Below are 12,339 nucleotides of genomic sequence, written 5' to 3'. Positions count from 1 at the left end.
TTGCAAACACCTTGATATTCACTCATTTGCTACAACTCCTATCACCTTCCTGAACACTGAACTGAAAGGTGATGCTATTCAGTCAGCTGAGCCCCTGCCTTGAGTTTTTGACAAATCCCATCACCTATAGATGATGTTAACAGTTTTCCAGCAGATTCTCTGGTAATTAAAGGTTCATTTGATAACACTTCACCCACCAGCATAAACTAGCAAAGCAATCAATGATAGGTGAAGCTCCATCAGGCATTATCTGTGTATCACTGTTCCTTTCAGTGCATCTCCAGCTAGAAAGGTGTTACAGGCATTATTTTTCTCCCTGTAAAACTCTCATGATAGGTTCCTGCCATTCTTCACTTCTCTGTGGCATGACATGAAATTTGAAAGAGGGGGCAGGAGCAGGAACACTCCCGTAGAAAGAGAGGATTCTGTTCTGACACCCTCAGAGGAATGTCAGGATCAGGGTGCTTTCACACAGAGGTGAGTGTGTTCCATGACAAGAGGCTTGTGAGACGCTACCTGAGCTCTGTGTAACCTCTTTAGCTCCTCCTGCTTGGCTTGTCTGCGGGCAGCTTTCTGCACTCGCCGCGTCAGCTTGGCATTCAGCTCCTCTTCTGTGTAGGCCCTCTGAAGGAAGGAAAAACAGCAGCAGATCTTATTTACATGCTCAGAGATATGGGGGCAGGGATGACCATTTTCTCTTCCAAAAATCTCAGAAGGGAGGTGTTCTGTCTTTGCCATGGTTGTGTCAAAAGTCAAGCTTCTGTAGGCAAAGGTGTTCACAGTGCAGTGAGCAACAATTTCAGGATCAAATCAGGAGTGAAGAAGCATTTAAGCCAGCTGCAAAGCTGTGATTTTATATAACATCCCACCCCTGCCTTCCACCACTATATGAAACATCTTCCCAAAGATCAAATCAGTTTTTATTCTCAGTAACTTTCATTTCTCAATAAATTTAGCCAAATGGATTTAGATAAATCAGTGAGTACCATAGAGAGGGTTCATCTTGATGGGGTCCCCTTGATTTCATTTCAAAAGAGGATAAAGGCTTGTCTACATGTACAGTGACAGCAGTGTAAGCTAAGAAATTATTATAGGCTAGTGTAGAATATTACACCACCAGAAGCCATCCAAAAGGGGAAAAGCTATGTTTATAGAAATAGAAAGGTATTTACTCTTCTGTCAGTGAAACTAGTTTAAGAATACGTCTTTCTAACACTACTGAAATTTGGTTTAGGATCTTACCAGATACGCTAGTTGGATATATTGTAGCCTAGAAAGGCTTTCTCTCAAAGAGTTTTGAGAGTGTCAAAAAAACTTCACAACTGCACTAAGTAAACTACAGCGAAGAAAAAGCCTCTTTTCTCATGTACATGTATGTAAGCCTTAAGGGACTGCTGTAAACATGTGTCTTCCACTTCTGGAAGGAGATCTCCTCCGTAGATGGTCAATTTCAAGAACAGAATGTTATGTCAGGCCACCCTGAAATTTGCTTTATCTAGTTATTGTACTGCCACGTTGGTCAGTCTGCCTCTGTTGGTGGTTCTCAGTGAACAGAGTTTAAGGCAGGATTACAGTTTAATTAAAAATCCCTCAGGTAGGTCATTGGCAAGCACCATTGTTAAAGCTTCAAGAAGCTCATGCCTTACTCTTTCTTTTTTTAAAGCACAAAATCCACAATGGTACTCAAATCAGAAGGTAAAGTGACAGAGCATGTGGCCTTCCTATCCCCTGTAACACTGTTGTGACTGTAAAGACAAGACAATAAGAATTTCAGAAAGCAGCAACTTCTGCCTTGATTTTAGCTTGATACAGAATTCCACTAAGATTTGAGGGAACCCAGCAATTTTGAAAGCTGCTGATTAAAGTGTGATGATTCCTTTGACCTCACATTCTAAGCATCAAAAAAGAAGAATATGCAAACATATTTAAGTGCCTTGGAAACCAATTTGTTCTGAAGCTCACAGATCATCCACATCACGGTACAGTGGTGCACTGATAAACGCATGCATTCCAACCAGACATTTCGGAGCTTAATGCATTTTTGGGACACATCCTCTACAAAGAACTTGCTGCCCATGTCTGCTAACATCTCAGGCATGCACAGTCAGTGTTGATGTTAGTGCACATGTGATGGGGAGCTATGGATTCAATGGGTTAATGGAGAGGGGGACATGCAATGCAACAATGGCCAGCTAGTGGGAATGGAGACACTACCTTTGACGAGTATGATCTCTTGAATGCCAAGGCGTGTGGTACATAGATCGACTTTAAAGGGGGAATGGTAAAGGGAAAAAAATAAAAAAGAAACGTACAAAATGAAGCAAAATCAGTTCAACATTGAAAACAGATGCACAGTAATAAAACAAAGTGGTTTTTACAAGAAACAAAATTGTGCAAATGCTGAACGTGACCCAGACTGATGAAGCACAATGGAACTTCTGGCTACAAAATCAAGTTTCTAGCACTTTTCTGAAGGCAATTAGTTTTGGCAGCCTCCCTGAAGATACAGTCAACTTGGAAATACCTTTTTCCAGAGGAATTATTTGGCCTTTTTCTGCCCGTATGAGTACAGAATTCCGGCTTAAGATTTGGAATAATGGCTTATTTCTGGAGCATATTTAGTTTGAAGTGGCTCAGCCAACCATGTATTTACTCTGTCACACAACTCTCCACTTACATTCTGATTTACAATCTCTCCTAGGAGTTGTGTTTCTTCCATAGTTTTAAATTATCTCTGTTTCATAGAAATTATAATTTACATGTAACCAACATCATAAATATTATTCACTGCTTTGTGAACTAAGAAACGCCAGATGGGCTCAGAGTGGGTTGTGTCTCCTGCAGTAATGGAATCTCCTTGCCTAAAAGGAGAGCCTCCAAAGATCTTGAGGAGCTAAAACTGGAGGGGGAAAGGAGCAGGAAAAGGAGGGGGAAATCACTACTTTCTCTAGCCAAGGACATTCTATGCTACCCTGTACCCAAATATAAGGCAAGTAAAGCACTTAGCTTTATTTGCTAATAAGAGAGGTAAATTTCCCTTCATGTCATGAAGTCCAGAAGGCATTGTGCCACTCTGGGCAAACAGACAGCATTTTGCACTTTCACATTCAATTAACTAAAACCAGTCACAAATGAGAAGCCAGAGAACACCACCAGCACGTTTGCACGCTCCAGGAAAAAGCAAGCTACCTGTGGTGGTAAAACAGATGTGAGCACACCACCACAGCAGTACAGGAACAATGACAAACACACACACAGCGACATACACCTACAAACACAACACCCACGGGGCAGGAATGCTTTACAAGATACTTCTCTTCAAAGACACCACCTTAAACAACACTGAATTAATTCACTGCTGATCACAAAGAACAGGCTAAACAGAGCAGGCTGTCTGGGAAGCAAGCTCACTACATTAGCAAAAAAGCAGCACGAACAGGATTTCAGTTTGGAGAAGGGGTTCACATAAAAGTTAAGAAGCACACAGTAAGTCAGCTCTCACCCATAATAAGTAGCAGGCAGTTTATAACTTAAAAAATACAACTCCTGCCCCAAATCAGTACAAACCCAGCTTGGTCAGACTCGAAGTTTGGTTACATTTCTTTTGACAAGGCATTCCAGTGTTTGCATATATATTCTACATCCTTAGATAGGATGCAACAAAACAAGCTAAGTCGAGTTTTCCCATCCATGTCCTCTAAATAAACACATTCTCAAAACTAGTCTTAAGAAAACTCAGCAGAGGCTGAGTAAATAAACTCTTAATGTAACTCCAGTAACAGCATTTGAGGGAAAATGAGACACTACCCCCATACCCTCAGCAGAGCTTGTGAGATACTTTCAGTATGAGGATTCCAGGCATCTGCCACTGTCACCTCCCATCCCCTCCAGTGCTTAGAGATGTGATCTTTCTTTCTGCAAGAGCCATTTTAAATCTAAGTGGCTCAGCATAGAAACAAAATTACCATCAAGGCAGTCCAAAGCCTGCAAACAAGGATGGACATTACTGCATCCTTGCCTCCTCTGGAAGGAGCTCCGAGGGCAGAGCAGTAACTCTAACTCTTATCTGAACCCCAGGTATTGGGTATGTCCTCTGCTGGCCCCAGGTACCTCATTCTTCTGCATCTCTTGGAAAATGCAGAATTTCTCATGAAACGCCTTGAGGGCATGCAAGGGGGAATGGAAGGGGGAGAGAAAAAAGGGAATAAAATAAAAACAGAATAATCTTCCTCTCAGATGAGATCTAGACCAACTAGGGAAAGAGATTAAAAGAGAGATAAGTAAATACAGAAAATTCCTATTTAGTTCATCAATTTCTTCCACCAGCCTTAAATTCATTAGCTATTCTAGTTCATTCTACTACATATACTTAGAAAACATTTCATATGACACTTCAATTTGCAGTACTGCCACACCTTTGCCATCTCAGCCAAGGATTAACTCGGCATCTGAGACCAATTTGTGCACATGGGACGACAGGTTTGAGACAGGAGGAACAGGCCTGTGCCTGTCACATTGCCCTCCCAGATGCTCTCTTCTTCTTGAGCTTTTTTTTTAACCTGTGTACCAGGCACCACCAGGAAAGAACAGGGGGAACACAGTTTTCATTTTGGTGTACCAGAAGAGCCTTAGTGTTCTGTGGGGTCAGTACAATCTCTACTTACTCCTCCAAACCTTGTCAATTCTGTCTAGCAGGGCTTAGAGGCTCCCAGGAATGAAAATAGGGTTCTTCATTACTCTGATCAAACAATTCCTTAAATTATTCCCTTGTTTTTGCTTTAATAGTGACGTTCTAAAATTGAATCAAATAGCTGAAAAACAGCTAGCTTTGAAACTTTGCTTTCACCATGTATTTTCCACATAAAAATGTGTGCAATTAAACTAAATCCTTATAATAGATCTTTAGGCCAGTAAGGAGGGTGCACAGTGAGCTCCCTACCCTGGACTTCAGGAGAGCAGACTTTGGCTTCTTCATGGATCTGCTTAGTAGAGTGCCATGGGATAAAGCCCTGGAGAGAGGAGGGGCCCAGGAGAGCTGGTTAATATTCAAGGATTGCCTCCTCCAACCTCAGAAGCAATGCATCCCAACAAACAGGAAGTCAGGCAAAAATGCTGGGAGGTCTGTGTGGATGAACAAGAGGCTCCTGGACAAACTCAAACAGGAAAAGAAGTCTACAGAGGGTAGAAGCAAGGACAGGTAGCCTGGGAGGAATACAGAGAAATTCTCCAAGCAGCCAGGGATCAGGTTAGGACAGCTAAGGCCCTGATAAATTAAATCTGCCCAGGGACATCAATGGCAACAAGGAAAGCTTCTGTAGGTATGTCACTGATAAAGGAATACTAGGGAAAACACAGGCCCTCTCCAGAAGGAAACTGGAAATCTGGTTATCCAAGATATAGAAAAGGCTGAAGTACTCTAACTTTATTGCCTTGATTTTCACCAGCAAGTGGCTCCAGCCACACCATCCCAGTCATAGAAGGGGCTGGGAGAATGAAGAACTGCCCGTGTAGGAGAAAGTCACATTTGAGAACATCTAAGGCATCTGAAGGTGCACAGGTTCTGAAGGAATTGGCAGAGAAAGGGCCTAAGCCACAATCCATCATATTTGAGAAGCTGTGACAGTCGGGTGGAGTTCCCACTGACTGGAAAAGGGGAAACAAAATCCCATTTTTTAAAAGGGGAAAAAGGAATACCCAGGAGACTACACGCCAGTCCGTCTCCTTGCAGTGCCCAGTACAGTAATGGGACAGTGAGACAATGGATCCTCCTTATAACAGTACAGAGTAGCTTGTAATCATGAAAACAAGTGAAACCATCTTATTTTAGATAGGACAGTCAGCAGACTTACAGGAAAACCTGCTCCCTGGGAGAAAGAGTAAAAACAACAACATTAATCACCCAAGTTTCTGATGGGATTCTCTGAGTCTGTGATCTGAACGGTGCTAGATCCATCTAAAAGGCATTTCCCACCTACGTACCTCTCGTTTGGATTTCTGGGAGGAGCGTTCCAGAATATCGTCACTGGAGAGGTCGGAGTCCTCTGAGAAACTCAGGTGCTGACGGAGCTGTAAATCTGCAAAGTCAGGAATAAAAAAGGGAAGTTAGAGAAGTGGTAATGATCCTTTCTGTAAACTCTTCAGAGCTCGGTTGAAGGCTGTTTGAGCACGAAAAATACTCAGTCCTTTCATGTCAGTCTCAGTTGTTTTGCCTGTGAGGGACCAAAGAAGCCCTGCTCCACAAAATGACCAGCACAAGTTTGAGCTTTGTTTTAAGAGAGCATCACTTACTTCAAATGCTGTCAGAAATGGTCATGGTTCTCTCTTTGTACTGTATCAATGCTCTTAGCACAGATACAGCACTTGGAAGGACAGCAGCTGGCTCTATTTTGGCTGTTTGTACAATGCCAGAGAAATGTAACATGTTCGCTTTCAATCGCATTTAGGGGTAACTTCTTTACTGTATCCCAAGCTGCCATTAAACATCTCGGCCTGCAACTGGTGGACATGGGAAAGATTTACAGGAGGCTGCAAAATCCCTCCTTCAGAGATCAGCAGACAGCCATCAGATTGCTGAGAACAGGAGTAATGGCATCTCTCAAGTCTTCAACCACCATGGAGCCAGGTGGAAAGAAAGAAAAGAGACCAGCCAAAGGAAACATGAAGATCAGATTTAAAATAGGGATGAAATGCCACAAATCCCAACAAAAAATTGTTTCTCAAATGTAAGGCAGAAAAAAGATGTGCCTTGTACACATTGAGAGTTGAACTCTTAGTTAGGGTTCCATTTTTTTTTCAGTGGATTCTGTCAATACACAGACACACAAATCCAGTCCCTTGCACTTACCCTGCTCTGCCTGTTTGACACTGGGGAGCAGCAGCATTTAGCAAAGCAGCTGAATGACAAAGCAAAGCAAAACTACTTTGAAGGATACTTTGGAAAAGTAGGAAAAGCACACAGTGCAGAGGCACATATCTGTTATACCTGCAGCTGTAATCAATGGAGAGGCCTTGTGCTTGCCAGAATCCACAGTGGCATTACTTGAGGGAGTACTCGGGCAGGATTTCTCATCAGCCTTTTTCTTCTTGTCTTTCTTATAGCCAGAGAAAACAGACTTCCATAACGACCTAGGCTTTGTTGCTTCCTCTGTCCCACCACTAGATTTGTCAGAAAGTCTGCTATCATTTTTGGATTTCTTCTCCTTTTTGTTCTTACGAGGGGAGAAGAGAGAACTTCTTTTCTTACTCTTCCCACTGGAGCCTTCTGAAGAGCTGACAGACCCTTCAGGTCCAGCCATATCAGCAGGAGGAGTGGAGAACTTCTCAGTAGCAGAATTATGTTTTCGTGCGGATCCCTCTGCTAATTTCAAGGCCAAATGCTTTGGAGAGTCATAGAACAGCTCTTTGGTCTTCAAGGGCATGGAAGATGCCTTTCGTGCCCTTGTGGCCCCAGCAGCAGCAGCCATCTCCATATCTTTCATCTTACACAATTGTTTAGCCATGGCATCACGGAGCACCTGGCTCTTGACAGACTTCTCTCTGGCTCTCATTCTCTCTTCAGCAAGCTCCTTGGCCTCCACAGAAATGTCAGGGAACACTCTCTTCTTTTGGTGACCCCCTCCTTCCAGTGAGGGTGGACCACCATTTTCTTTGACCAAGGGCAAAAGATGTGGTTTCTCTGGCCTTGGCCTACTGGTAGGAGGTGTAAAGAACTTCTCGTGAAGGCTTGAGTCCTCTGTCCTGTCATCATACGTGTCCTCCACATCATCAGCGAACGGAATCTCATCCACGCTCTCTGCAAACGACTTCCGCACGTCGTCTCTCTTGGCCGGGGGGGACTCCTTGGCAGGAGGGGCAGGCTCCTGGTGTCGAGGAGCAGGAGGTGTTGATGCTGGTGTTGGAGGTGACCTGGCTTCGACCTCGTTCTGCCAGAGTGCTTGGTACCTCTTTCTACGCAGCGTGGCTGGTTCCTCATTCTGAGGAGGTGGTGGGGGCGGGCTCGATGGAGGAGTCAGCATGGTGGAGTCGGAAGTGTTGAAGCTCTGGCTAGCCATAGTTCTCATGTTAGATGAGCTCTCCTGAAGGCCAAGCCCAGAACTGCTGGATACATCTCCCCGTACTTCACTGGAAATCCTTAGCTCTTTTTCTGATGGAGACTTCGGAGTGAGCAGAGAAATCTGCTCGTTTTCTAACTTGGACAGTCCCTGTCTTCTTGGGGCAGGCTGGGGTTTCACAGGAGGGATCCTTTCATCCCCTGAAATATTCCTGCTATTGAAAGTCTTCTGAGGAGTTGTCTCCAGAGCAGACACAGTGAAGTTACTCTCTGAGCGCTTGTTTCTGTCCACGGGGGTGAGCCCTAAGCTCCTCCGGATTTCAGCACTCTTCATCCAGAACTCTTCCACAAGGCTGCTCCGTTTCAGGGCTTCTTCTGCAGTAGTAGGGCTCCCCAGTTTTTCCACCTCACCATCCTGGCCCCTAAGGGCCAGTTTGGCCAAAGGAGTAGACGTTAAGGCTGGGACAGGTTGGAAACATACTGGAGGCTCCACTGGGGATGGAATGGCTGTTTCAGCAGAAGGCAAAGGCTGGGAACAGATAGGCAGTTGAGGAGACACTGGGGATGAAGCCAGTGCTGGGGCTCCTGGCTGAGACTCTGCTAGTGATGGGGGTGCAATGGCCTCTGGTGATGCAACCGGCTGGGACAACACTGGAGAAGGTGGCACCAGAGGGCTCTTAACTTTCCTGTCTTTGGGGATTTCATCCTTTGGACTTTCCTCAAGAACAAAAGGCTCAGGAAAAAAGCGTGGCTCTGGGGACTTTATTGCACGGCACACTTCAGCCAGGGGATCTCCTACATCCTACAAAAAAATGAAAAAGGGAAATATTAATAGTCACTGGGCACACCAGAATACGTTTCTTTTTTTTTTTTTTTGCTTTTAACAAATCTAGAAATAAGGAAACCATCTAAGTATCAAAGTATGAAAAAACCCACGTATAGCATCCCATCAGCAGGCATTGAACATCACTTAGGATTTCTCAACAGTGTGGTGTGCTTTTCTGCCCCATTGTAAACTGTGCTTGGTAGATGACAACAAGGCAAATTGGATTTTTTGAAGAAAAACCACTGAATTAAAATCCATAAGTCTATTTCTATCTTTTCTCTCTCTCCCTTTGAATCTCCAACTCTGTGCATTGCGGTGGTCCCTTACCTCTGACAGATTTGATCCAAGTCTCCCCAGCTCCCACTCGTATGGCACTTTGCTGCTGAGGAGCACCTGCTGCCATGTTTTCTCTGTTAAGAGTAAATTAGGCTGCAATTACCTTGTCCCTTAATAAGCTGAGAAATTTTGGTTTTCCTCTCCTGCATCCAGACTGCCCTTTTACTCAAGAGCACAGCTCATTGTTTGACAATTTAACCCTTTGGCAGCAGACTCCTCTGACTGAGTTCTGGTGTTCCAACAGCATCTTCTGCTCCAGTTTTCTTTGGAATGCAGACACACGATCATCAGAGCATAAGCCTCCCCCACTGTGTGTTTGTATGACACATTAAACACACAGTCTTGAGAACTGCATTTAGGCCTTGTCCTAACGTCTGCCTGCTAAACAATAACTGTGTCTGATAGAATCATTAGATGGACATAAAAAACCAAACTTTATTTTAATGGAAAGTGAATGTTGTCAGCAATTGCTGTCAGCAAACCACACCCAGCCCACTGTAAAAGTAAACCGGTCTATGCCAAAACTCTCCAAGATAATATTTTAGCAATTCCTTAAAAAAAAACCAAAACCCCAAAACATTTGGAAGGGAAAACTTGAATTGAACATTTTAAGGATCATGTACTTCCAGCTCTTAGACACTGCAGTAGATTTGCAAGCTGCCTCCCAGGGCTGCCAACATGACAGTACAACACTGACATGCCTCACGTCCTTAAGCTGAGCTATGTTGAACTCTGGAATAAAGAGGTACTGCTTTGGTCACTACTGTAATTTTCAACTACAACTGTACAGAATCTGCTGTTGGTACATAAAAGACAGCCAGACCAGGCTAAACAGGAAACACCTTCCTTATGGCTCCCCTCATTTGTCACATTTCCCTGTTGTTAAGTGCTCACTGAAATTAAAATGCCCTGCCCTGTGTAATTCTTCCCGGGGCTTTGTGATGGGAACTGGTGTGGCTGTGATAAAGCCACTACACTCTGAAGATAGGAAAGAAAGATAGTATACGTTATATTTTAAGCCTAAATGAAGTGAGATTTCAAGATCAACATAAATATTAGAGACAGGAAAGAAGGAGAGCCCACTGATGTCACTCCTCATTAGGTTATCCAACAAACTCTTTCATTGAACTACAGGTGCTAAGTAGAAAATGTCAAAGACTCCCTTTCTTACCTCTGCTTGTTTTGCTTTGGGACTAGCAGCTGGAGACAGAGGAAGAACACTGTCACTAGGGGGCTGGATAGGGATGGATGGCTTGCATGGATCTAGGGAAAGGAAAAATGTTCCAAAAACACATAAGACCATTAATATTCTACTTTTTTTAAATGTTATACACAGAGAGTAGTGACAAATATCTCGGCTTTTTACAAATTCTGGATGCACATCTGTAACACAGACATAAATTTTTAAATGTCCAAAATAGTACAAGCTTTTTAATGTAACAACTTCTACAAGAAAAAAGAAGTTAGAAGCGTTCTCACGTTTTACAAAGCTGTAATTAATGGATTCAGAACATTCTTCTCAAAATGTTAATGCAAGCACAGACCTTGCCACTGAGAATACTGAGATGGTTCAAATCCAAGAGACTCTCTTCTCCTAAACCCCATAACTGTATAGACTATCTCAAATGCAATTAACATCATTCAAGCACTGAAGAGAAAGTGATTACCTTCTGTCACACTGTGAGAAGCACCTTCTGCTTCTTCTTCTTCATCTTCTTCATCCTCAGAGACTTTTAGCTCTGGCCCTTCTACGTGTCCCCGACGTAAGCGAAACTCCGCCTCTGCATCAGACGCGATGTCATCTGATCATGGATGGGTGGGAAAAAACCAAGAGAACCTGGATACAAGTCCATTGGGACATAGTATTTCCTATTCATGTGGTGCTAACCACTTTCATAACCTGAACACCTAAATGTTCACTCCTTTCTCGGTGTGACAATTAGTCATTTAAGCAGTAAATGTAAGCAGTAAATGATTGGACTGTTAGTACCAAGAGTTAAACCAGCAACTGAAGTCCTGCCTTATCAGTTCTCTGGAAAATTTTCACTGTTTTCTGCCATATGCAGTTAATTTTACAATAGCAAGGGAAGGATTCTGATGCAGTATTATGGAACTTTCACAAGTTTAATTCTATTTTTGTTATTCATCAGGATCAGCAGTGAATACAGACACAAGACACGTGGTGAGAGGACATGAGAAATTCATTACATAATCCAGGACACTGAGGTTCTTCTCTTTCTTTTTGTCCCTCACTCCTGGCTGCCTCTCGAATATTTGAAACAAACTCCCACACCTCTAAAAATAAGACCAGATTTAAGTACCCTCATGCAAAGTGTTCATTGCCAACACAGTTCTGTTCACACAACAGGTTTAAAGGCGGCACAGTGGTACCCTACCATCGTCCAGCTCTGCACCCGTGTCTCCCTCTTCACCTGCCTGCCCTTCTGTGTCTGCAGGCTCTGTGCCCAGCTCATCCTCCACATCATCCTCCTCACATGGAGCTAGAATATATTCAAATATTGAGGAAAAAAAAAGAAAAGAAAACAAACACTACACAGTGAAAACGTTCAATATAGAACTGTACCAACAGTTTATACTGGAGATGTTTATTAATTACTGTCAAAACAAGAAATCCTGACATGTGTCACCTGGAGAGACATCTATGGTGAAGTGACACTTGCAGACTCCAACGAATCAAGGAACGCCTGCCCTTGGGGAGTCTCCAAAGGCACTTGCAGTGAAAGCTGCCAGGGCTTTTCTGAGCAACAGATGTTATGAAAAATTAAACAAGAAGGGGACTGGGAGGACCTCAAACCAGAATAAAGGTTACTGTTCTCCCAGGAAGATTTTGGTTTTTTCTTTACCACACCAGAAAATTACCACCACTTGATAGCATGTGTGTATTAGGTCAAAACTGAAACCTCACAATTAACCAGGACTGTTCATCTTGAAACAGGCTTTGAGGGTGTAAGTAAAAGACGGAGTCTAGGTACGGGACTGACCATTATTACACTTGGAAACTGTTTAACTCTGTGCAGCTACAGCAGTCTTTGGTAATAAGGTCTAAGAAAATGCAAATGCTGTACAAGCGGCTAGCGCACAAATTGAGATACTTTCAAGTAATTAA

General features: G+C 43.3%; 1 protein-coding gene across 6 annotated transcripts in view; it reads right to left on the bottom strand.

Annotated features, from left to right (window-relative positions):
* MICAL3 (microtubule associated monooxygenase, calponin and LIM domain containing 3) overlaps window positions 1-12,339 on the bottom strand; it is a 162,990-nt gene that overhangs the window by 22,332 nt on the left and 128,319 nt on the right. For 3 of the 6 annotated variants that reach the window (XM_019288722.3, XM_019288725.3, XM_019288726.3), the window contains 8 exons: window positions 11,609-11,713; window positions 10,880-11,014; window positions 10,384-10,475; window positions 6,983-8,852; window positions 5,980-6,074; window positions 4,111-4,158; window positions 2,215-2,265; window positions 517-624 (listed from right to left, as the gene is read on the bottom strand). In XM_019288722.3, coding sequence (XP_019144267.2) covers window positions 517-624; window positions 2,215-2,265; window positions 4,111-4,158; window positions 5,980-6,074; window positions 6,983-8,852; window positions 10,384-10,475; window positions 10,880-11,014; window positions 11,609-11,713 — 2,504 coding nt within the window. The remainder of the gene's footprint in view (window positions 1-516; window positions 625-2,214; window positions 2,266-4,110; window positions 4,159-5,979; window positions 6,075-6,982; window positions 8,853-10,383; window positions 10,476-10,879; window positions 11,015-11,608; window positions 11,714-12,339) is intronic. The other 3 variants (XM_019288724.3, XM_039571041.1, XM_010404136.4) reach the window with 1 other exon arrangement.

This window comes from Corvus cornix, chromosome 1A, assembly GCF_000738735.6.
Source record: "Corvus cornix cornix isolate S_Up_H32 chromosome 1A, ASM73873v5, whole genome shotgun sequence".
Lineage (NCBI taxonomy): Eukaryota > Metazoa > Chordata > Aves > Passeriformes > Corvidae > Corvus > Corvus cornix.
This window is presented reverse-complemented; position numbering and strand designations above follow the sequence as displayed.